Raw genomic sequence first — 26,214 nt, forward strand, 5'->3', positions numbered from 1 at the left:
ACCGAAACTGCTAAACGGTACACGCTCATCAGACTGTACAACTTCACACAAGGATAGTCATAATCCACAACCGTTTCTTACGCCGGGCACCCACCGCACGCGTCGCGTAAGCAGCACGGCGAAGCAGCACGACGCGGCGCGTAGGGTGTCTCCACTGGTTCCGTTTGTGTCGCGCAAAGGCTTGCGTAAAAGCTATATATCCCTAGTAGCTCTCGCAGTCTACAGTGGGATTACATCGTGTATTTCATGTTTGTTCAGGACTGTTGATTATGGGTTAAGTGAATACTTTGGTGAGAGACCTTTTTCAGTTTGTTAATTTGGTAATATTTCGTTAACTCGTAAATACGTGAGAAAGTAAACGCTTTCAAGAATTACCATAAACTTAAATCGCAACGTAGCCTGCATAAAAATCAATCTCAAACTGTATTAATTTATTTTCTTGGTTAACAAGCGTGCCAATTTCATGAAGAATATGTAATGATCATAATAATAATAAATAATCCGTAATCAACCATTGGGAATTCCTGTGTTGTCTTGTCATTCACGTCAAAACATTTATAGGATCATATTTAGTAAAATCAGCTAATCATGAAAAAGACAGTAACAGTTTAATCTTGAAGGGATATGAACACCACAACGCCATGAACACCGGAAGCTTTGAAGTACAAGTGCGATAGGCTACGTCTTTCTGTGGTGTATTTTCAAATTTACCCCACCCCCTCCGCAAAATAAGACAGCGAAACTAAGTTTGCCTTTTCCCCAGGTTCCAGTTATTTATTTATTTATTTTTACAAAACGAAAAGGCTTGTATTTTTTTTGGTGCGTATAAAATATCTGGGAGGTAACTAGGGGCACACCCCCAGTAATATAAGGATGAAATATAAATCAGAGCATGTATACCTAGCATTTTAGAGCATATTTCTGTGTATAAACAGGCCATCGTGACGCGCGACAAGCCGAAAAAATAGAACTGAAGCGAAAAACTACGCTTCAGTTCGCTTGTGTCGCGCGAGCTTCGCAGCCGGTACGCGACGCGTTCGCATCTGGTGGAGACGACGTCGCCCGCTGCCGTTGTAATAACAGTACTTCAACTACGCTTCAGTTACGCGCATAATACGCGCGTAGTGCGCTCGCGGCCGATACGCGTGCGGTGGGTGCCCGGCTTTACAGCGTAACTTTGCATTTCTCACTCTCATAATAAAACGCTTTGCAAAAAGAAATGATATCTCATAAAAAACACGTAAGAACTGAGGAAATATTGGGTAACATTGCTTTGGAATACATCTTATTTAATTTTGGTGAGGCAAGATAGCCTATATTGTTTGTAGTACCGTAATTTGGCGTCATTTTGATATCAATACTTTTGAGTCACTTGGCATTTTTGTACGTTGAAAACGTGTTTTTTATAATTACCTCTTATATCTGTTCCACGTGTCTGTATGTTTTAATATCTTTTTTTTGTAATGTATTACTTTTTTTAAAGTATAGTTATATGACTGTGGGCAACAAAGGAAGTTGTCTCTGAAGAACATTAAAGATTAAGCTCATGCATGCTCAACGTGCATGCATGAATACATTAAGACATTGAAGAGAGAAAGGCATGGAGAGAGTAAGCTTACCAATAGCAATGTGTAGACAATGGCCCAAGCATGACAGTTTTATTCACTTGTTCAGGGCGATTGGTTTCACCACATTAGCTTCACTGTCCGTTGTCAGGCACACCTGTTTCTCCTTGTCTAGATTCCATGCTTGAAGAAACTGCTTCAAACTACTCTCAATGTTTTTTGCGGTTTAGTGGACCGTGAGGCTAATATATGACTTTGTCACTCGGCTACTCCACGTCTCTGGTTGAGGCTTAAAGCTTCACTGTAGACAGCGTTGTTTGTAACCTACCGCAACACTCTTCGTACATAGCTGGCACGATCGTTTTTGAAAAATATTTCCTTGACGGCATGTAGTATCTACGGTCCATTTTCGGGATCGTTAGCCTGAATCCCTCTTTGTCAACAGTTCGGATTGGCAACATTGGCAACATGCCGCTTTCTCCTCACGCAACTTCTGGCTTTCCTCATATTCTGATCGGTTCTTTTGCTTGAGGTGGTGGAACAAATTTGATGTGTTTCCACCCTTTGTTGATATGTGTTGGCACACTTTACAAATCACAGATGGTTGATTCACATATGATCTTTTGTATCCAAACCACTTCCATATTACTGAGGAAGCTCCTTTTTTGGGATTAATTCTTCCTCCTCATCTGGGGTTGGAACTCCGCCTTCCGCCATGCTTGTTCTCATTCTACGTGTGAGATGGTGAGATGCCCAAACACGTCATCAACTATATCGTCAATATCGCAGGATGACAAATTCTTATCATGGGGAGGAATTGTACCGGTATATCGTGGACGATACGATATGGCACAGCCCTAGTAGTGAGACTGTATAAATATCCCAGGGCATGACCAAGACCTGTATTATTTTATCAAATAATATTTGCTTGATTTTTGCAGCTATTCTAGAGAAACTGCACATCCTGAAAGTGAAAGTTACAATATGCCCAGTGAGTAACCCAGTTAGGGTGTTACCTGAATACTTCAGGTTACTGACGTAACCCCGGTTCTCTGACACATAGAGTGGAGAGATCCACCTTTGAGGAATGATATCTGATAATGACCTCCACAGGAGCATCCAATTTCACCAAGTCTGGCTTTGACAGACAGTAGTGTGTCCAATGTTAAAGGAGGCTACCGCCCTCCTGGAACAGCACACAAGACACTGCAGCACTCTTCTGATAACATTGGATTCTTGTGTACATCCTATACTCCACTCACAGCCTCGAGCTTGTGTCTCACAAGAACCTCATCACTATACTGTCCACAGGAGGACATATCCTCAGATCCGCCTCCACTGGGCATGAGAATTTGTGTCAGTGCTGATAAGCTCCACTTGTTGCTAGCTTGCTGCCCTTGTTTGTGAGCTTTTTTACCATATCGGGTTCCCTGCCTTTGACATACCCTTTTCTTGCACACGCTAATGCAGAACAGGAGAGCTAGCCACCCACGCTAGCTCATTAGTGCTTATAGCCACCCACGCTGCTTTTCTTAGCTTAGCGATTCTATGTTAGCTCCCCGCTGCAAGGCTCTTTCTAAGCCCGTTTTCCGTGTTCGAGGAGCTATACTTGCATGCCTGTCCAGGTGTGTGCAGTGCCCTCATCACTGCCAGAGTGTGAAACCGTAAACCCCCTCCCCCCCCCCCCCCCAATTGTGTTTGCATACCTTTTAAAACCTTTATATTACTTAAATCGTTTTCATATATTCAAGGCATGCTTTCCCGCACGGTCAATGGAATAACTCCAAAAGTGCAAAGCCCAGCCATCTAGCACTCCTTATAATTTCAAAATGATAACAGTATTTTAAATTCAAAAAGCATTTATCCTTTTGTGTGTCTATTAGGCTTCATGTTGTCGTGTTTATATATCTTTATGAGCCTTCCGATTCTTTTTAAGTAAGTACTCTGGGTATAATGGAAGACTGGAATTTTGAAATGTTATTACATTAACGATTGAAGTATTACATTATTCATCAAAAAACCTGTAACTGTTATAAGTTATTACATTAACTGTCAAAACTTATTACATTAGCCATTAAATATTTTATTGCATTAACCCTTACATTTACATTACATTTATTTGTCTGTCACTTTTATCCAAAGCAATATGCAATTAGTGCATATCGAAGGTCATTGGAATAACTACAAAACACAGGTCCGATAAGGTACAATACTCATTATGTAACAGTTATTTATAGCCATGAACACAGTAAGTCCAGTTCACGCAGTAAGCATAGGCTAGGACAGAAAGTAATGTTACGTCAAACTAGAAGGTACAATACTCATTATGTAACAGTTATTCATAGCCATGAACACAGTAAGTCCAGTTCACGCAGTAAGCATAGGCTAGGTCAGAGTGTAATGTTACGTCGAACTAGGAGGCAAGATAGCGAGCTGCAACATCAAGATAATGATACAAATGCAATATGAGTGCTGATTGGAGGTGCATGTGTAACATGAAAGTGCTACAGGAATAAGGTAGACGGGTACACGTGATAAGTGATCCTAGCTGGGAGTACCCTGCAGAGTAGTGATAGTTAGTTAGTCCAGGTACAGACTGAAGAGATGCGTCTTCAGACTACGGCAGAAGACGGGCAATGACTGAGTGGTTTGTAGAGAAACAGAGAGTTTCTTCCACCACTGGGGAGCTAGGGTGGAGAAGCTTTGTGCTAGAGACGAGTGAGAACCATTCACCCGGATGGCAGAGAGTGCAAGTCACCCTGCTGTAGAAGAGTGGCGTGGTCGAGCAGGCTTGTAGGATTGAATCATGTCCTGTAGGTAGGCGGGGGCTGTCCTTTTGTGTAGGTGTGTTAAGGACTTGAACCTGATCCTGGTGATGACTGGTAGCCAGTGGAGTGACCTCAGTAGGGCAGCCACATTCTGAATCATCTATAGTGACTGTATGGCACAAGCTGGCAGGCTTGCAAGGAAGGAGTTGCAGGAGTCAAGACGGGAGGTCACCATACTCTGGACAAGTAGCTGGGTGGAGTGCGTGGTCAGGTATGGTCAAATCCTCCTGATGTTGTACAGGAGGAATCTGCAGGACCGTGATTTTGCCTTGATGTGATCCTTGTGGTCCACCTGGTCATCCAGGACCACCCCCAGGCTTGTTGCAGAGTGAAAGGCAATCACTGTAATGCCATAGACAGTGATTGAGAGCTCCTGTAGTAGGGATGTCTTGTAGGGGATGAACAGAAGCTCAGTCTTGTTGTCTCTCATTGACCAATATAGTCGAGGGAGGGACAGAGAAGAAGATTTATGTATCATCAGCATAACAGTGATAAGAGAAGAATTGCAAACTAAGTTATTTATAGAATTAATAACTGAACCAAGAGATTTGGTGTGAATGGAAAACAGCAGAGGCTCCAGTACGGATCCCTGTGGGACTCCTGTAGCAAGAGGATGAGGAGCAGAGGCAGATCTCATCCAGGTGACCTGGTATGACCTGGGGCAGTCCCAGAACTGCCCATCTCAGCCAAGGTGTAGAGGAATAGTTCTGGTTGACCATGTCGATTGCTGCAGACAGTTCTAGGAGGATCAGGACAGAGGAGAGGCGTGAGGAGGGCAGTCTCTGTTGAGTGCCCAGATCGAAAGCCAGACTGGTGAGGACCAAGCAGGTTAACCAGCAGTTATTACATGAAAGAGGACAAAGTTATTGCATGAACTGTTTTTATTATATTAACTGTTATATTATTATATCATATTATATGTGGCTCTGATTTGTTTGCTTTTTACCTTAAATAAGATATGGCCCTGCATTCAAATCTGAAATTGATCTGTATTTGCCAGGAAAATAGCTAAAATTCCCTTTTTTACACGAGGCTGCAGCCATCTTGCAACAAGATAGTTTGTGACATCATTGGCATTAGTCTCGGCTGCTCAGTTCCTATTGGTAGATGGCTGACTTTCAGTGAGCTCAGCGATGAATCAGGAGGAAAGAAACAAAACTAAAAATGCATAGAGAGTCCTGTTGTATTGCCCCAGGGTGCTCAAATGAGTATTACTACACAATACCTATCATTTTCATGAACTGCCTCTGACGAGACTGCAACCACTGAGCTGCTGGCTGCTCTGAAATGGTCCACCTGTGGGACGGGGCAAAATTAGCAATTAACTTATCTACAGTATGTCAGATATCAAGTGTTTAGATTATGGCCTCAGAGAGAGAAACAGTGAACTGGATACAATATTGGCTTGAAGACTGCTGCCTACCTTCCCCTCCATGAACATTAAAGGAAACGTCCTGTACGCCACTCTGACACCCTTATCTAGGCAGGTAATCTGTGGGTCCCACCTCCTGCAGAGTTTGTCTCAGGAGAGAAAAACCAGAAGACAGAGCTATTTACAAGGCCAGAGGCCCAGTGTGGCTACAGAAAGGACAAAGATCCTGTTCTGTTTGATCTTAAGTTTCAATGAAATCTGTGACAATTTTATTGAAATCGTTGACTGAAAACTTAATGTTTATGTTAGAAACACAAATAAACTTCTGTGCTTTTTATTGGTATTCAATAACTTAACTGAATTACCTCCTAATATATTCATGTTTTGTCTCGTTAGAAAGGGACTAAATTCCTGAATATTTTGGTAATAGTATGGTTCTTAGCCATGCTCTCAACAACATAAGGTCACCTTAATTATAAATAAGTATACTGTCAGCTTTTAGATAGGGCAGTCCTCGTCATAAATGAGCAATACAGTTCCGGGGGACTGAGATCAGTTTTTTTTAGTAAAATTTCTTTAGATGCCACTTTGTTTGGTTTTATTTTAAATATTCATTAGGGGTGCCAATAATTTTGACCCCAATGTTTTTGAGAAAAATACTATTTTCGTAAGTTTTTTGTAAGAATTATGTTTAATTAAAGTGAAAGTAAGTAGTTTCTACAAATGTTTGAGCAGAAAATTAAAATAATTATGTTTAAATGTTTCTTTTATACAATAATTTATGCTAATTTTAATGAAGAGTGCCAATAATTCTTCTTGAATATATTAACTCTTCTTCGTAGACTGAACAACTGCAAACTCACAAAGAAGTCCTGTGATATTGTGGCCTCAGCTCTCCAGTCATCAAACTCACCTTTGACAGATCTGGACCTCAGCTACAATAACCTGGGAGATTCAGGAGTGGAGCTGCTCTGTGCTGGACTGAGGAGTCCAAACTGTAAACTACAGAGACTGGGGTGAGTAGTGCTGTGTACTGTGTGACATTAACTAAATAGAATTACTGATTATGGCAATGCAAGGGTTTGAATTTTGTCACACGGAAGACTAATTTCCTGACTCCATTCATTTTCAGAGCCTGTAACCTGAATGTTTGTGTGAATGTGAGTTTGCATATAAGATTATTGACTGAGGTGTGCTCATATGAAACGATGGGCAGCTTGACCTTGTATCCTGGAGAGAGAGACTAGCTACTGCTGCCAGGCATTTATCTAAATGTTCTCTGACATTAAGATCTTCAACCCTGGGAGGTAAATGTCATACTCATCCATGAATCTAAAACCAATACCTGGGATTAATTAAGATTTACCCCATCTGGGTAGCGAGACTATATAAATATCACAAGGCATGACTTCTGTATTATTCTATTAAATAACATTTGACTGACCCATGAGCTGCATATCCAGCTAGTGAAACTAACAATATGCCCAGTGAGTACCTCATTAAGGGTGTTACCCTAAAACTTTAAGTTACTGTCTCTACCCCGGTTCTCCTAAACACAGAGTAGTGAGATCCACGTATGGGAAACAACATCCGTTAATCCAATTTCACTAAGTGTGGTTCTGACAGCCAGTAGCACATTCAGTACTGCCCTCCTGGAAGAACATATGGGACACTGCAGTGCTACTACTCTACATATTCACTACTCATGCGCCGCAAGCAGGGCAGTCTTGGTGAATCTCTCCACCAGGGTTACAACAGTAACCTAAAGTTTTCTTTCATCATCTTGTGTTTGAGATACAGCTATGAGGAGATATAGACAGCTCCCAGATTGCCTTATGCTCACAGCTGAGATACTGTCGGGCCAGCAAAGGATGCCTCCTCCCCTGAGGGGAGGGTGGTGTCTGGCACATCCCGTGTAGGGAAGTACTAAAGACTTTCCACTGCCCAAATCTATAGTCAGGTGCTGGGAACAATGTGAAGTACTAAAATCCATAGCAGATGAGGGGAGATGTGTTTGCCTCACACAGAGCTCACACCCAGAACTGAGTGGGCTACCGGCTTAAGGCGGTAGAACCTAGCAACAGTATCTGGAGAAACCCAACCTGCGGCTGAATAAATATCCTGCAAGGAGACCCCATGCAATAGGGCCCACTATGCAGCCATGCCCCTAATTGAATGAGCCCTCAGGCCCAAGGGGGGTGTTATCCTCTTTGAATCATATGCCACAACAATAGCTTCCACAAGCCAATGGCACAGGCACTGCTTAGAGATGCTTTCCCTTTGCAGGCAGGGGCCCAGGTGACTAAGAGCTGGTCGCTCTTTGTAAAAGCCTTAGTCTTTGTCATATATGTGCAGAGAACACAGCATATGCAGTCTATGCTGCTCTTCAGAGGAGCAAGGTGGTGGGTGAAAAGCGGAAAGCTCCAACACCTCAAATGTGAAAGTGGGGAAGCTTGAGACATAAAGGCTCTTGTCACTGATTCACTTAGCTGAGGCTAGTGCAAGCATCAACACTGTCTGGAGAGACAACAAATTTAATCTAATTTATAAGCTCAAACGGCCTTACAGACAGAGCCTTCAGCACCTGTGATAAATCTCAAGTTTTTCAGCAACAGGCAGAGAACAGTGAGCCCCCTTCATGAACCTGTGAATGAGGGGGTGCTGCCCCACTGAATAGTCTCTGAAACCAACATGACAAGCAGTGATAGCTGCCAGGTAGTCCTTAATGGTAGGAAAGGATTTCTCTTTATTCATAAGGTTCTGTGAAAAGCACCATCTTTAAAACACCTGACACTTATTGTCATAAAGTAACCTGGTGGAGGGCGCTCTCGTGCTCTAGATGGTTGCAGTCACGCGAGGGGAAGCCCTAATGCATTGAGGTTATGCCTCTCACTGGCCAAGCCCATAGAGCTACTTGCCCGGGGCAGGGGTGGTGTATTTCCCCGTTCACCTGAGACAGGAGGTCCGTGCGTAGCGGGAGCGTGCATGGCTGTACATAAAGGAGAGGGATAATCACTGCAGTAACATTTCCACAATCTGGGGATGGAGACACCATTCCCCGTACAGTGGGTTTCTCCTTGACAGCAGATCAGCGCTCGTGTTCAGAATTCCTGGAACATCAATCAATGAATCTAATTTTATTTGTATAGCGTATTTCACAGCAATTGTCACGATAAGCTTCACAGACAACCCTGGCCTAGACCCCCACAGGAGCAAGCCTAAAGCAACATGGGTCACGCGTAACCACAGAAAGTGACAGCTGCTCCAATATCAACCCACACTATCAGACTGTATACAACATTACAATACCATGACAAAAATGTTCAACATTACAACATAATGACAAAAATAATAGCTGTGAGGCCATCCCGGATCCAACTGCAGCCTGCAGGGTTGGTGCACATTCCTGTACTGTGGAAACGTGTGTCTGAATGGAGACACGCAGAGAGAGATAGCCCCCAGGGACTATAGGGGTAGACAGAGATTATTGTGCCCCATGTTGGGTCTCACCCTTGTATTTCCTTAACCGTTTAATGCGAAACCACACCGGAGTTCCGGTCACTGGAAGGCGCTGGTGGAATCGTGAGCATGTGTAGTCCAGACCAAATTTGGATAAAATGTCTTCTGATGTGTTTTCACCAGGACCTTGTCTCCAGGTTCAACCAGGCATGTTTCTTCTTTGTCCTCAGCCGGGTCAGGTCCAGTTCTGTGATCCTGTGAAACACACAAAAGCCTGCAATATTCACCTAAACGGTCACTCATTACATGCAATTTCCCACCAATACACTAATCACCAGGAGTCCTCATGGGTCGACCTGTAAAAATGTCAACGGGTGAAAGCAAATGTTAATAGCAAATTTTAAGTACTCGGTGTTAATTACTTGGTCCCGCTTTCACAGAGAGGAGCACCGCTGGTGCCTGCGTCACCCAGTCTTATCCTAAAATGAAGAACAATTTATTAGTTAGTTTGAATTGATTAGTTAGCTTCTTGTACCAATCCCCCATTTTGTATTGGGGGCTCTTGCACTAGTCAGGAGTCTCCTATCCAGCCCATGCCCAATAGATCACTACAATCTCTCAAAGCTTAACCAATGTCTCCAGTTTTGTTTCTAAAAATGGGAAGACTACCATCAATTAGCACAGTCAGAAAATCATCACAGTCTCAATTCCTTCCCTGAATTACCATAAGCTAAATACAGCAGCGTATCTCTAAAGGGCCATTCTCACCTTGTTCCCTAGCAGAGAACACATAGCAGCCTTCCTAACCTCTTCACTCACCATCTCTTTCTCCATTTTTAGTCCCACAATTGATAGTTCTTCAGAGATCTGTAGATTAGTCATTATTAACAATACAAAGCTAGTATATGGGTGTAAAATACTTGTCTGTAGCTACATCCCTGTGTGTAAGAGAGTTGCTAAGGGCAGGTAAAGTATGTTTCTTGTACTTTATCGCATTACACAGGATATAGGAGACATGTGTGTTACAATTTTATCATGAATTCTTTTTAAACTTACTCCATTATTTCAGGCTCATATAGGGTCCGCAGTCCTTAGGCTATTAGACCGGAACCTCAATCAGTTTATAATACTATTTATGATAATTCTATTATATATAGGCTATTATGTTCTGTGTATGATATATCGTGAACAGAGTATATAACAACTAAATCACATAGGCCGAATGCAACAGTACGTTTTTCTGCAGACATGACACAGTGACATAAGTTTCAGCAGAGAGAGCATCTGTGAAATCAAGGAGAGGCCCTAGTGCCTTGCTCACAGAATCAAGGACATCAATGTCCTGCCATGTAGGCACCAGATGCCTGGTTGACCTATCAGCAGCTAAGACTTGTGTGAGGGCCTTTTCTTGTTCAAGCAGTCACTGAATCATCTTTTGCCTTGATCCCCATCGGGTTGGAGATTCCGTCACCAGTTTATGCTGAGGGAGGCCAATTTCTTCTTGAGCATCTTTGAGTGCCCGCTGCCTTGTCCAGCTGTGTGAGAATGCACTGACAACCTTTTTTCCCACAGCTTTGTCAATCATGGCATCCCTCATGCTTCCCTCTGCAAAAAAACAATGAATGAGAGTTCAGATAAATATTAATTTAATCATAATCTTAAATACACACAATACATAAATATATAATTACCTCTTATATCTGTGCCACGTGTCTGTATGTTTTAATATCTTTTTTTGTAATGTATTTCTTTTCAAAAAGTATAGTTATATGACTGTGGGCAACAAAGGAAGTTGTCTCTGAAGAACATTTAAGATTAAGCTCATGCATGCTCAACGTGCATGCATGAATACACTGACATTAAGAGAGAAAGGCATGGAGAGAGTAAGCTTACCAATAGCAATGTGTAGACAATGGCCAATGCATGACAGTCTTGTCCACTTGTTCAGGGTGATTGCTTTCACCACATTAGCTCCACTGTCCATTGTCAGGCACACCTGTTTCTCCTTGTCTAGATTCCATGCTTGAAGAAACTGCTTCAAACCACTTGCGATGTTTTCGCCTGTGTGGTCATCTGGGAAAAAAAACTTGTCTCGAGGCAAGAGCTGTTCAAACTCCAGTCGCTGGTTCTGTAGTGGACCGTGAGGCTAATGTATGGCTCTGTCACTTGGCTACTCAACATGTCTGTGGTTGAGGCATAAAACTCCACTGTAGACAGGGTTGTTTGTAACCTACCGCGACACTCTTCGTACATAGCTGTCACGGCCGTTTTTGAAAAATATTTCCTTGACGGCATGTTGTATCTACGGTCCATTTTCTGGATCATGTGGCAAACACGCCTGCCACAGGCCACCGAAGTGGCTTTCCAAGGGGCCCTCCAGCACAGAGACACAGGGAGATGATGTTCAAACCGTCCACATTTATTTACAAAGTTGCCAAGATCTTACAGCCAAAGTGAGCAGTTGTAACACAGTCATGACCGAGGCTCCCTCGTGTGAGTGGGGGTGGCAGATTTAACCTGTGCGCACTGATTACCTCACTATGCACAGGTGCAGCCACTCCAGCTCCCGGGTCCAATTAGCCTGGCCAATTATCTAATTCTTAACCAATTATCCAATTGGCCAGGTCTAATTAGCTTGACCCAAGGAAGGTGTGGCTGCTTAAACCGGCCATCCCCACACCACAGATCATTAGCCTGAATCCCTCCTTGTCAACAGTTCGGATTGGCAACATGTCTTTGGCTAAGCAAAATGCCACCGCCTCCGTCAGTTCGTTCCAGCGTTTACTTTTTTATCATAGGGAGTGCCACTGGCTGCCACGTGCTGACAATACCCTTCTGAATTAAAGGAGTTTGCTTAATGTTACTTGTTGCCGCTTTCTCCTCGCGCAACTTCTGGCTTTCCTCATATTCTGATCGGTACTTTTGCTTGAGGTGGTGGAAGAAATTTGATGTGTTTCCACCCTTTGTTACACTCTGGGTTTTTGACACACTTTACAAATCACAGATGTTTGATTCACATCTGGTCTTTTGTATTCGAACCACTTCCATATTACATTACATTACATTACATTACAGGCATTACGGAGAATCTCCTTTTTTGGGATTAATTCTTCCTCCTCGTCTAGGGTTGGAACTCCGCCTTCCGCCATGCTTGTTCTCATTCTATGTGTGAGATGGTCAGATGCCCAAACGCGTTATCAACTATATCGTCAATATTGCAGGATGACAAATTCTAATCGTGGGGAGGAATTGAACACTTACATAATGGAAGACTGGAATTTTCAAATGTTACTACATTAACGGTTGGAGTATTACATTATCTCCTAAAAAACACATTTTCAACGTACAAAAATTCCAAGTTACTCACACATACAAGACATACCCCGTCTACAACTCATTCATTCAGACTGCCAAAATCCAGGCCTGCGATTAAAAGTATTGATATCAAAATGACGCCAAGTTACGGTACTACAAACAATATAGGCTATCTTGCCTCACCGAAATTACATAAGATGTATTCCAAAGCAATGCTACCCAATATTTCTTCAATTCTTTCAAGTCACTTGGCCCTGTGTGTATAAGCATGCACTACATGGGCAGGCCAAACATATGTGTAGATGGCTTTCTCACACTCAAGATTGATTGAACAGGCGTGTATATGTCCAATTTGTATTGGTATGTATGTATTTTGCTGCCCAGCCTTTCTGTTGCGTGAATGATAGTATGTTTCTTGGTATAAATGTGTGTTCGTAATTGTGAATGTAACATGCTGTCAGGGAAATGACCCCATGGGGATAAAGAAGTTCTCTATGTATGTACAATATGTATTTTACATGCAGTACTTTTTGTATGTAGCAAATATACAATAACTTGTACATTTACTGAAATTCAGTTGAGAAGCAAGTATAAACATATGTTTTCTGGAGAAATATGCTTCCTGTAGTTACTCACCAGCAGTTTTCTACATGAATTTCAATGTGTTCCATGAGGCAATTCGAAATATTTGACACTTTGATCTGACACAAAATTTACATGACATTGTAAAATGGTAAGATTACAAAACACAGGGCCAAGTGACTTGAAATAATTGAGGAAATATTGGGTAGCATTGCTTTGTAATACATTTTATTTAATTTTGGCGAGGCAAGATAGCCTGTATTGTTTGTAGTACCGTAACTTGGCGTCATTTTGATATCAATACTTTTAATGGCAGGCCTGGATTTTGGTAGTGTGAATGAATGAGTTATAGACAGACGGTGTATGTCTTGTATGTGTGAGTAACTTGGCATTTTTGTACGTTGAAAACGTGTTTTTTATGAGATAGATTTACACTCAAAAATCCCTTCACCCTAAACTATATTTTATCCTCCATGCTTTACACCTAGTCCTACTATAAAATCCCTATCCATGTCAGCCACCCTAGAACCCTATACCTGCTTATCCATCATATCCTATATTTAAAAAAAAAATTAAACAAAAAATAAAACAATAATAATAATAATAAACCCTGCATTGGATATAACGTGTTAACAGTCCAAGCTTAAACGCGCAGACAGATAGACAGATAGATATTTTACTGTAAGCCAATACGTCATTTACAAACGTTCTGACAACCTACCAGTAACGTTTCAAATGAAGTAAGGATGAGGACTGTGATATAACGTAATTGTTACGTTATTAAATTACATCGGATTTACGTAATTCTATAACGTTACTGCAACATGGCAGAACAGTCCCCATGAGGACTGGTTATTTTGCGACCATAGAGCAATGTTGTCACCTGTTGTTTCTTTTATACAATCATTTATGCTCATTTTAATGAAGAGTGCCAAAAATTCTTCATTACTTGAATGTATGAACTCTTCTTTGCAGACTGAACAGCTGTTACCTCACAGAGATGTCCTGTAATATTGTGGCCTCAGCTCTCCAGTCATCAAACTCACCCCTGAGAGATCTGGACCTCAGCTACAATAACCTGGGAGATTCAGGAGTGGAGCTGCTCTGTGATGGACTGAGGAGTCCAAACTGTAAACTACAGAGACTGGGGTGAGTAGTGCTGTGTACTGTCTGACATTAACTAAATAGAATTACTGATTATGGCAATATAAGGGTTTGAATTTTGTCACAGGGAAGACTAATTTCCTGACTCCATTCATTTTCAAAACCTCTAACCTGAATGTTTGTGTGAATACAATTTTGCTCATAAGATTATTGACTGGGGTGTGCTCATATGAAATTATGGGTAGCTTGACCCTGTATCCTGGAGAGAGAGGCTAGCTACTGCTGCCAGGCATTCATCTATGTGTTCTCTAACATTAAGTAGTAAGGGTGTTACCCCGAAAGTTACCGTTGCTACCCCGGTTCTCCGAAACACAGAGTGGAGAGATTCACGTATGGGGATTGACATCCGGTCATCCTATTGCAGCAAGTGTGGCTTTGACAGCCAGTAGCGCATTCAATGCTACAGGAGACTACTGCCCTCCTGGAAGAACATATGGGACACTGCAGTTCTACTACTCTTCATATTCACTTCTCATGCGCGGCAAGCAGGGCAGTCTTGGTGGATCTCTCCACCGGGGTTACAACAGTAACCTAAAGTTCTCTTTCATCATCTCCGGTTTGAGATCCACCTATGGGGAGATATGGAAAACTCCCAGATTGCCTTATGCTCACAGCTGAGATACTGTCAGGCCAGCAATGGATGCCTCCTCCCCTGAGGGGAGGGTGGTGTCTGGCACATCCCGTGTAGGGAAGTACTAAAGACTTTCCACTGCCCAAAGCTATAGCCAGGTGCCGGGAACAATGTGAAGAACTAAAACCCACAGCTGATGAGGGGAGATGTTTTTGCCTCACACAGAGCTCACCCCCAGAACTGAGTGAGCTACCGGCCTCCTGGTGACGTTCAGGCGGTAGAACCTAGCAAAAGTATCTGGAGAAACCCAACCTGCAGCTGAATAAATATCCTGCAGGGAGACCCCGTGGAATAGGGCCCACAGTGCAGCCATGGCCCTCGTAGAATGAGCCCTCAGGCCCAAGGGGGTGTTATCCTCTTTGAATCATATGCCATAACAAGAGTTGCACAAGCCAATGGGACAGCCACTGCTTAGAGATGCTTTCCCTTTGCAGGCAGGGGCCCAGGTGACTATGAGCTGGTCGCTCTTTCTAAAAGCCTTAGTCTTTGTCGTATACATGTGGTGAACACAGCATATGCAGCCTATGCTCCTCGTCAGAGGAGAAAGGTTGTGGGTGAAAAGTGGCAAGCTCCAACACCTTACATGTGAAAGGAGGGAAGCTTTTAGGCATAAAGGCTGGATTGAGTTTAAGAAAAAGCCTATCTATCTTAGGGGAGAGTATTGTGCATGAGACATGTACTGAGAGCGCATGGAGGTCACTGACTCACTTAGCTGAGACTAGTGCAAGCAGCAATGTTGTCAGGAGAGACAGCAATTTTAAAGCTCTCATGTATAGCTCAAACGGCCTTAGACACAGAGCCTCCAGCTCCAGTGATAAATCCCAAGGGGAAATCAGCTTTTTAGCAACAGGCAGAGAACAGTGAGTCCCCTTCATGAACCTGTGAATGAGGGGGTGCCGCCCCACTGCATAGTCTCTGAAACCAACACGACAAGCAGTGATAGCTGCCAGGTAGACCTTAATGATAGGAAAGGATTTCTCTTTATCTATAAGGTTCTGTGAAAAGCACAGCACGTCAGTAACAGAGCTCTGGTAAGGCACTGACTGACGAGAGGCACACCATCTTTAAAACACCTGACATTTATTGTCATAAAGTGGCCTGTTAGAGGGCACTCTCGTGCTCTGGACGGTTGCAGTCACGCGAGGGGGAAGCCCTAATGTGTTGAGGTTATGCCTCTAATACATTAACCAGTCTCCCCTTTTCCATGCTGCGCTGTAGCTCCGCCCCTTTTCTTTCTAGCCTGCTCTAACGCTAAGTTCTGCAAATGCCTGCACCTGTCTCTTGCTCTGACTGCACTTCTCTCTCTCTGCACGTGTTTTACCTGCTTCACCCAGGCCGTCTATTATCATTGTTGTCTATGTGATTCCAGTCCGCGCTTTGTCAGTCTTTTTTGTCAGAGATTTAAAGTTACAATCTCGAAGATTTCAGTTTCGTTCTCTTTGGCGGTACCAATGGCGAGAAGCGGTAATTGCAGGTGTGTTTTTGGACCTCACTTCCCATAGATCCGACCGGATCCAACCAGTGTCGCCTGTGTGACGTCAGTGAGTTGGCACGTGGGCCACGCCAACTATTACACTTATTTACTGAATAAAAAATGGTTGTTATACAAGTAACGTTATGTACATACTCATTCATTGTCTAACATTAGGCTAACTTAAGCTGTCTTTACACTGCCGAGTCAGGTTAAAATGCTGTCGCAGACCTGGGGTAGAATTAGTGATGATCATTTTCCACAAACGTTCTTTATCCACGTTTTGCTCGGTATGAACATCTTTACACTGCAGAGAAGAATTCGTGGGATTCGCTGTGGTTCGTGCAATTATGTATCTCGTGCATCATCATCGTGAATCATTGTTGTGTGATATTTTTGAAACAACTGCCTTGTTTCTGGTTTTGCTAGCTAAACTGTTCGCGAATAAAGCTGAGCTGGATGTTAAATTAGCAATCAGAATAAGAAGAATAAAACAAAAACAAAGGAGATTTCATCAAAAAGGTCATCAAGGATGAAGGAACATATGAGGAAGCATAATAAAATAATAACAGCGCTAATCCATACTGCCGTATTCTTTTATTTCGTTTTCTCCGGCTTGACATCTTTACACAGAAATCAGACCCGGCTCTGCTCCACCTATACCCCGGCTTATATATTGATGAACATGATGGCAATGTGAATAACGGTAACGTTAAGGCCAGTTAAGGTCAGTGATTTGCAACGAGACTAAACGGTTTTAGAATGTTGCAGAGAAAATTGCAGCGGTGTGAACTGGTTAGTAATTTTGTGTGAGGGGATTGGGATGGCAGGTATGCCATTCCGCCAAGTTACGCCTTGGCGGGGGCATGCCACATACCTATACAGCACCGAGAGTTTGGCACTTTTCAGGGTTCCCCACAGAAATAACCACAACAGCCACAGACACTCAGCCCTTAAAAACATTAAATTCTGTACATTCTGACCCTATTTCAACAGACAGATTTCATAAACAACTTCACATATCCACACAATAAAGCCCCAAACTAAGGGGATTTTGCGTTTTCTCCTTCCTCTTCTTCTCATTCTTATTTTTCCTGCCGCCTATCCCACTAACAACATGTCTCCCCATTGGACATTTTACTGACACCAGCCAAATCTTCACCTACACGACCCAATGAAAAACTCGCATACACACGCAAAATACCCATACCTTTTTACCGTGAAACATTTTCAGGACAAACAGCTAGTCTGCCTGTGGCCTAGTGGGTAAGGTTACAGTCTTGGGGACACAGGGTCCTAGGTTCAAGCCCAGCTAGGAGTGCCTTTCTGTAAAGGAGTACCATGGTGATTTTCACACTTTCTCGGTTTTATGTGCTATTTGCACAAGAGGCATTGAAGAAACACAATGAGTAAAGTATTAAATATGTCCGTTCTGCATTTTTGGAGAAATATGCGTTTTAAATTTAGCGTCCTATTTTCAACCGGTTGAGAAAGTTGTCAACTTGGTGCGTCACGAACACAGTAACCACTCCCCTTTCCACGCCCCGTAAACCCATGGATAACTCCAGACCCATAGTTTGGGCCGCTGGCTTACAGGCAAGACAATGCAAATATTTGACTAACGTTAGGTTAACTTAAATTAGAGTGCCTTTTAAGGACTATTAGATTATTACTGGTTATATTCATTTAGCTAGCTAGCTAATGTTAGCTAGCTAGGTAGTTTGCTTTCATAAGGCAATGTTATCGATAACGTTAGCTAGCTAGTTTGCTTTTATGAGGACGTTATAGTTGTGCTTTTATCTTAACTTGGCTAGCTAGATAGCAAAAATAATAATTGGATACAAGTCAACGTCTTTACCTTAGCTATCTATCGGTACTTCATATACTACTAAGCTAACTAGCTTGTGAAAAGTCTCCCAAAAACAGCAGGTATCATGAGGGTAGCTATGGTAACGGGGCACGGTCTGTCAATCATGGCTAACTGACAGTTCTCATTACCACGCCCAGACGGTTCGGGTGAACTTTTATAGTGAGAAATTTAGGTTTAGAAAAATACGTTTTAAAGTACATTGAAATGACTGAATAATAAAAAAAAATTACGCACATTTGTTTTGTTGTTGCCTAAAGACAACTGGGAAGTGTCACGTTCAACCACCATGTTACTCCTTTAACCTGCTTTTACCCTCACTAATAATTGTCTGCTACTTCTCAATTATTGCTTTTGCACCATATCTACCAGCCGTTCCCCGAACGTAGGGGGTTCCCCGGTGTCCTGGCCAAATCCCAGATCTGGCTCTCGCAAACTTGCCACTAAAAATCATCCCCAGACTTAATTGGCTAAATAAATGTTCTCTCCCTCTCCACCTTCGCTAATGTGTGGTGAGCGTTCTGGCACAAATTGGCTGCTGTGCATCACCCAGGTGGGTGCTACACATTGGTGGTGGGTGAGGTGAGTTCCCCTTCACTGTAAAGTACTTTGAGCATTTGGAAAAGTGCTATATAAATTTAATTATTAATAATAATAATAATAATAATAATAATAATAATAATAATAATAATAATAGTATACACTGTATTATGACGTACCGTCTGCACGTTCAATTGTTAACCGGCTACAATATAGAGCGTCATGGTGCTGCCCCTAACAAAGTAACAGACTGGTAAACCTCCGGTTGAACGATTGAATCCCGCCTCGTCCTCAGGCAGATAATTTCCTCTTTTACACTAATGTTTTCTTACGCTTTTATATTTTCTTTACCAAAACTCACTCACGGCCACTCATATGCATTTCATGACGGCAAATGTATTCCTTTTATTAAAAAGTTACACCAGTTCACCACTGTGTCATTTCTTCTAACTATATTTATTCACTTGGCTACCGTACAAAACCTTCTTATCAGCAAACACCACGTTTCTACATTCATGTTACCTCGCCCGGTTCTCTATCTAGCCACATACAAACAATTACTACGTATGTACATTCTGCAACTCTCCATTAAAACATTACATTTAAAACCATGAGTCACACATAAGTATAACTAAGAGTACTGAACATCAGAAAAGCACATTCGTGCAATAGATTTCACTCGTTACTTAACCCTCCACTTTAACAACAAATGCTTTATACCGACGGTTATATATACCGTTCGATAAGGAATATAAGCTCGCTCATGGTCACTCCATTTACTTTGCACTATACTTCGTGATCATGTCAACCTTCACCTACATGCCCATTCTGCTAAAAACATATTGTTTCAACTACGGAATTTCGTAATTTCATCCTAATTTCTCTCACACTGTTGTTATTTTCTCATATGCAAAGCCTGCTGGGACATATGCGTCTGCTCCTATTCTCCACTATCATGTTTTCCGGTTCTAGTTTAGCAAAACAACGAAGAGGATTCCTACCTGCAGATAAGCCTATCAAAATGCCTTATAAACCTTACAAACACTAAAAGTGCATCTCCACAAAATAACAGACAACAGAGCAGGACAGAAGGATAAACCTTACAAACACTAAAAGTGCATCTCCACGAAATAACAGACAACGGAGCAGGACAGAAGGCTACACAAGTTGCGACCTAGGGAGTTATAATTCTACGGGCTTGCTGATTCTTTTGTCAGTCAAGGCTCGTTGGATGGACGTCAAATCCGTGAGTACATACACTGGCCATATTTCATCTGCGTTTCTGATGCGTTTACGCTTACGCCACTGCATCCTTTCTCACAGCCACTGTTTTACATATATAGCAAACCGAAACTGCTGAACGGTACACGCTCATCAGACTGTACAAATTCACTCAACGATAGCCATAATCCACAACCGTTTCTTACAGGGTCGCATTTCTCACTCTCATAATAAAACGCTTTGCAAAAAGAAATGATATCTCATAAAAAACATGTTTTCAACGTACAAAAATGCCAAGTTACTCAAAAGTATTGATATCAAAATGACGCCAAGTTACAGTACTACAAACAATTGCAAAAACATCTTTCCTCACTGAAATGACATAAGATGTATTCCAAAGCAATGCTACCCAATATTTCCTCAGTTCTTTCAATACTTTTGAGTAACTTGGCATTTTTGTACGTTGAAAACGTGTTTTTTATGAGATAAATGCTTACGTGGAAGAAGGCATCTTTCAGATTTACTGATATGAAATAGTGATGTTAAGTTAATCAATTAACTGTTCATTCTTAATAAGAATGTTGATTGATGAACCTTGATGAGTCTGACCTGACCATTACTCTAGTACCTACCGCCATCCCCACCAAACCACGCCCCCCCCCCCCCCACAGGGTTTGGGGATACTGCATGGTAATTATCCTGACAGTAAATAAGGAACTTTGTACTACTGGTGTGCCCTAATGATTGAATCTGTCATTCCTGTATGTGTTGCATGTCCTCCTGCAAGGGTTTACAGAGATGGTCCTTCTAAGGACTGTTTTATACTTCTGTGTAGTCTGCATAGTTTGCATGATTTGCATTGTGTGCAACATTTGCAAACGGGCTGAGCATTTATATGGCATGTTGTACAGGTGCAGGTTGTGATTTTCCACCCACTTACAGATACCTTCAATTCCATATCTTTCATCTCCTTTAATAAACTTTTATCACATCCATACTGTATGCTACGGGAACGAGGCACAGACGAGGTAGACAGTGCTGGCAATATGCCTGTGGAGGGCTTTTATTGTGACAGTGGTATCACAATGAATGAAGACGGGAAAAGTGAAACACAAGTTGAGATCAAGCTACTCAAATGTTGGGGGAAGCAAAAGTGCTAGGGAGGTGCAGGTGGGTCCAAAATTCAGGCCACGAGTCTGCCACAAAAAAAAAAAAAACAAGAATCAGAGACTCTGTTAGTCACTCAGTGAGGGGAAAGCCAGCACACCCCTGGAGTGAGACCATGAGGCCTATATAGGGCCAGCAGCTACTCGGGCAAAGGGGAAAGTGGTGTGGAAAGAGCACTGGTATGCTGCCGGTGGCCTGACTGCATCTCAGATCCAGGTCTGAGTGCGGAGTGGAGGTGTTGAAACTCAGCCCTGTCCCTCCGGCGCTGTCCAGGTCTGAGTGCAGAGCGGAGTTGCTGAAACTCAGCTCTGTCCCTCCGGCGCTGTCCATGGGGCGGCAGGCTGGGCCGGTGAGACACAGGTGAAGTGGAGCTGAGTGGCGGCTGATGGCAGGAAGGGGCGGGGCTCCAGAGGCCCTCACCACAATACGTATATATGAGCATGTGCATTACTTCCTGTTTCTACAGTGAATCTGCCTTTAGCTGTGTTAGCTTGCAGTGCTGTGGGAGGTTTGTCACAGAAAACCATAAGGAAATAAGCAAATTCACTGTCCACACATGAAAAATGTGTGTTGTCTTTTACATCTTTACTTTTGGTGGTGGCCAAACATCCTCCAGCACTGAAAACTAACTCACTGTCCACTCTGAAAGGTGGCAGCTGCACGTCTAGTATGGGATGGGAGGGTTCAGCCCAGAGAAAAGATCATAGAAAAGGTTGATGAGCCCATTGCCCCAATTCAGAGAACTTACAGCATAGGAAAAGGTGCCATTTGGGTCAGAATTACATCTGTAGAACTGTCAGAGTTCAGTCCAGCAGGATGTTTAATTTTCAGGATTGTGGTGTTTCTGAAAGGATTGTGAATAAAATGGTATTTTATTCTGCTGGTAAAGCCAGACATTAACTCGCCGGCAGGGTATGTGTGTACATCTTGGTGGGAGAGTGTCCATCTGAACAACATGTGAGCTGCTGTTTAGATGCAGTATTACATTGTTTAGTTTAGTCATTTTTCTGTGGTTCCTGTCCCAAGCCATAACCTGGATATTATACCTTTGTAAGCTGTCATGCTGTGTGGAATAGTCTGATTCAGAGATCAATATTCTGGCTCTAGCTCCTATCATCTAAAGAATAACATCATTTACAGGAGTATTTCTTAGATAAGTATTCTAATAACTTTCAACTGCCCCCACTTATTAAATTTTTTGTGCAGTTTATATTACTCCACAAGGGCTATCAAACATGTTGATAAGGGGTTTTAAAAGAAAAAAATGACCTAATACATCAGGCTTTTATTTTCATTATTATTTTCATTGTTACAATAATAATTAAATGTAACGCAATAATTAACCTATTATATTCGCAAAAGCGTGCGAAAATAAAATGAATGGATGGATTATAGCGTGAAGACATACAGAACATAGGTGCAATGTGTGGAAGTTTCAAAAGTCACCACATTTTAAAAAATCTAGTGTCTACCAACAGTAAAAGTTAGTGGCAGTAATCCGTTGTGCTGTTCTCATACAGCCACTAGGTGGCGATGCAGTGTAATTCAGTGTAATTTGAGTTGATCGTGTCAGATGAACTGAAGTGTAGCACTGCTCGTACACGACTCCGGCACTGCTTCAGCTGTTAGCAGGTACAATATCGCAGATCTGACCAGTAATATCATCACTGCTTTGATAAAACCTTTATGTTATTTTATATACTGGTGTATATATTTAAGTTCTCTGTGACAGTTAGCTGCTTAGTTCCTCACTGGCTCCGCTGGCTAGGTTGGGTCATGAAGTAACGTTAAGGTAGGTTGGGCTGGCTAGCTAGCTAACTCGTGCCTGTGAGTCAAAGCGAAAGCTGAACTTAGAACAACGGCAGTGTCAACTTGAGGGTCATGTTGTTTGATGAAAACTGTAAACAAATGATATTTGCAAAGTGTTAATAGTTATTATCAAATAATTGTGTTATGTAACTGTGGTTCTGTATTTTCAAAGAATGAACTAGCTGAGGTAACAGTAAACAGCTCAGAGCGAGCTGTCATTGCCATGGTAACCAACCGACAACTCCTAACGGCCACATTTTAGACAGTGTCGTCATGGTTACCATCACGTTACTTTGGCCAGTTGTAAATAAGGAAAAGCGCAATTTTGTATTGAATGCGGTTTAATTTCACCTTGCTGAATATTTTAAAATGAATGTCAAAAACCCTGACAGACTGTATAATTTGTTAAACTTGAATTGTTTGATAACTTGATGGTTGCAAGATTAGGAAGAAAATATTATCATGATGACAGTAATGTATTTAGCTAATGGGTTATACGAGTACATTAACAGTTATATTTATCTATTCATAGTGATGAATATTGCGCCTCTTTGAAATGTATGGATGTTTATGAACTGAAGAACATGTAAGGTGAGGTAAAGTGCGCCACAAAAATGCTGTTTTTTGTGTTTGCAGATGAAATTAATATGTTTGCAAATCAGATAAGTTCATCGCATGGAAAGGGTTTTTAGAGCCCAGTAATTGCCTTAGACTTTTGTGGATTAGTCAGAATACTTTATGAACTTAATTTACACACACCCCTCCATGTTTTTGTGTGTACATCTCAGGAATGCATAGGTACATATGTATCAACTGTCAAGGTGAACAATGTCACAAAGAATTTGTGTTTGTGTGTGTGTGGTCTCTCCATAGGCTCGGTTGGTGCAATCTCGCAGAGGGCTGCTGTGATGTTCTGGCCTCAGTCCTGCGTTCTCCTCACTCAGAGCTAAGAGATCTGGAGCTCAGAGACAACGAGCTGCAGGATTCAGGAGTGAGAGCGCTCTCTGCTGGACTGGAGGAACCACACTGTAAACTACAGAGAATGGGGTGAGTACAAACACAAACCCCTTCAATAAATTAGGGCTACAATGTGACTAAATACAACACTGATGTGAAAACAGACACTCCACAGAACTGAAACAGGTTGTTCCTGTTCTTCCTCTTGGTAGAATTCAACTCTACACAAATGAATGAAGAAAATGAATTAGTCCTGTTTACTGAACTGTAGTGGGGTGTAAACTCAAATGTGTTTCATAATGACTCATTCCACATTCATGTTATTTTAGTTTAACACACACAGCCCTGTTAGTTTATATTATATTACATTTATTTGGCAGACGCTAAGATTTAATCATGTCCTGTAAGTAGACGGGGGCCGTCCTGTTGGCTGCAGTGTAGGTGAGGGTCAGGACTTTGAAAGTGCAGTGACTGGTAGCCAGTGGAGTGACCTCAGCAGGGGAGAACTTGGGAAGGTTGAAGACAATTAATGTGTGTACGGTGTGTAGCACACTGCTATGTGTTTGACACACACAGCCCTGTTAGTTTATATTAATGTGTGTAAGGTGCGTAACACACGGCTATGTGTCTAACACACACAGCTCTGTTAGTTTCTATTAACGTGCTGTAAGGTGTGTAACACACTGCTATGTGTTTGACACACACAGGCCTGTTAGTTTATATTAATGTGTGTATCACACTGCTATGTGTTAGACACACACAGCCCTGTTAGTTTATATTAATGTGTGTACGGTGTGTAACACACTGCTATGTGTTTGACACAGTCAGTCCTCTTAGTTCATATTAACGTGCTATAAGGTGTGTAACACACTGCTATGTGCTTGACACACACAGCCCTGTTAGTTTATATTAATGTGTGTAAGGTGTGTGTGTGTCCTTCTCTCTGCAGGCTGTCAGGCTGTAGAGTCACACAGAGAGGCTGTGATTCTCTGGCTTCAGCTCTGTGTTCAAACCCCTCACACCTGAGAGAGCTGGACCTGAGATACAATCACCCAGGAGACTCAGGAGTGAGAGCGCTGTCTGCTGCTAAACTAGACACACTCACACTGCTGTAAGTACAGAGAGTTTCCACACTGCACCTCACACACACACACACACACACACACAAAAGGAGTTGGGGGGGGGGGCATGGAGGGCACTGTTCAAACCAGCGTTACTCAAGAGGGTTGTGGATCTCCAGTGGAGGGTGCTGCAGGGGATCACTGCAGTAAATAAGATCTCATAAAAAACACGTTTTCAACATACAAAAATGCCAAGTTACTCAAAAGTATTGAAAGAACTGAGGAAATATTGGGTAGCATTGCTTTGAAATACATCTTATGTCATTTCGGTGAGGCAAGATAGCCTGTATTGTAACTTGTATTGTAACCGTAACTTGGCGTCATTTTGATATCAATACTTTTGAGTAACTTGGCATTTTTGTACGTTGAAAACGTGTTTTTTATGAGATATCATTTCTTTTTGCAAAGCGTTTTATTATGAGAGTGAGAAATGCGACCCTGTAAGAAACGGTTGTGGATTATGGCTATCGTTGTGTGAATTTGTACAGTCTGATGAGCGTGTACCGTTCAGCAGTTTCGGTTTGCTATATATGTTAAACAGTGACTGTGAGAAAGGATGCAGTGGCGTAAGCGTAAACGCATCAGAAACGCAGATGAAATATGGCCAGTGTATGTACTCACGGATTTGACGTCCATCCAACGAGCCTTGACTGACAAAAGAATCAGCAAGCCCGTAGAATTATAACTCCCTTGGTCGCAACTTGTGTAGCCTTCTGTCCTGCTCCGTTGTCTGTTATTTCGTGGATATGCACTTTTAGTGTTTGTAAGGTTTATCCTTCTGTCCTGCTCCGTTGTCTGTTATTTCGTGGAGATGCACTTTTAGTGTTTGTAAGGTTTATAAGGCATTTTGATAGGCTTATCTGCAGGTAGGAATCCTCTTCGCTGTTTTGCTAAACTAGAACCGGAAAACATGATAGTGGAGAATAGGAGCAGACGCATGTGTCCCAGCAGGCTTTGCATATGAGAAAATAACAACAGTGTGAGAGAAATTAGGATGAAATTACGAAATTCCGTAGTTGAAACAATATGTTTTTAGCAGAATGGGCATGTAGGTGAAGGTTGACATGATCACGGAGTATAGTGCAAAGTAAATGGAGTGACCATGAGCGAGCTTATATTCCTTATCGAACGGTATATATAGCCTA

The 26,214-nt window shown here is 42.2% G+C and overlaps 1 protein-coding gene across 1 annotated transcript in view; it reads left to right on the plus strand.

Moving 5' to 3' along the window:
* Positions 1–26,214, plus strand: part of LOC118215094 (NACHT, LRR and PYD domains-containing protein 3-like) — a gene marked incomplete at its 3' end in the record, with an annotated part of 75,499 nt that overhangs the window by 46,875 nt on the left and 2,410 nt on the right. Inside the window, exons 8-11 of the mRNA XM_035395530.1 lie at positions 6,608–6,781; positions 23,865–24,038; positions 24,898–25,033; positions 25,173–25,187. Of these exons, the coding sequence (XP_035251421.1) occupies positions 6,608–6,781; positions 23,865–24,038; positions 24,898–25,033; positions 25,173–25,187 (499 nt within the window). The remainder of the gene's footprint in view (positions 1–6,607; positions 6,782–23,864; positions 24,039–24,897; positions 25,034–25,172; positions 25,188–26,214) is intronic.

Source organism: Anguilla anguilla, chromosome 16 (assembly GCF_013347855.1).
Source record: "Anguilla anguilla isolate fAngAng1 chromosome 16, fAngAng1.pri, whole genome shotgun sequence".
Taxonomy (NCBI): domain Eukaryota; kingdom Metazoa; phylum Chordata; class Actinopteri; order Anguilliformes; family Anguillidae; genus Anguilla; species Anguilla anguilla.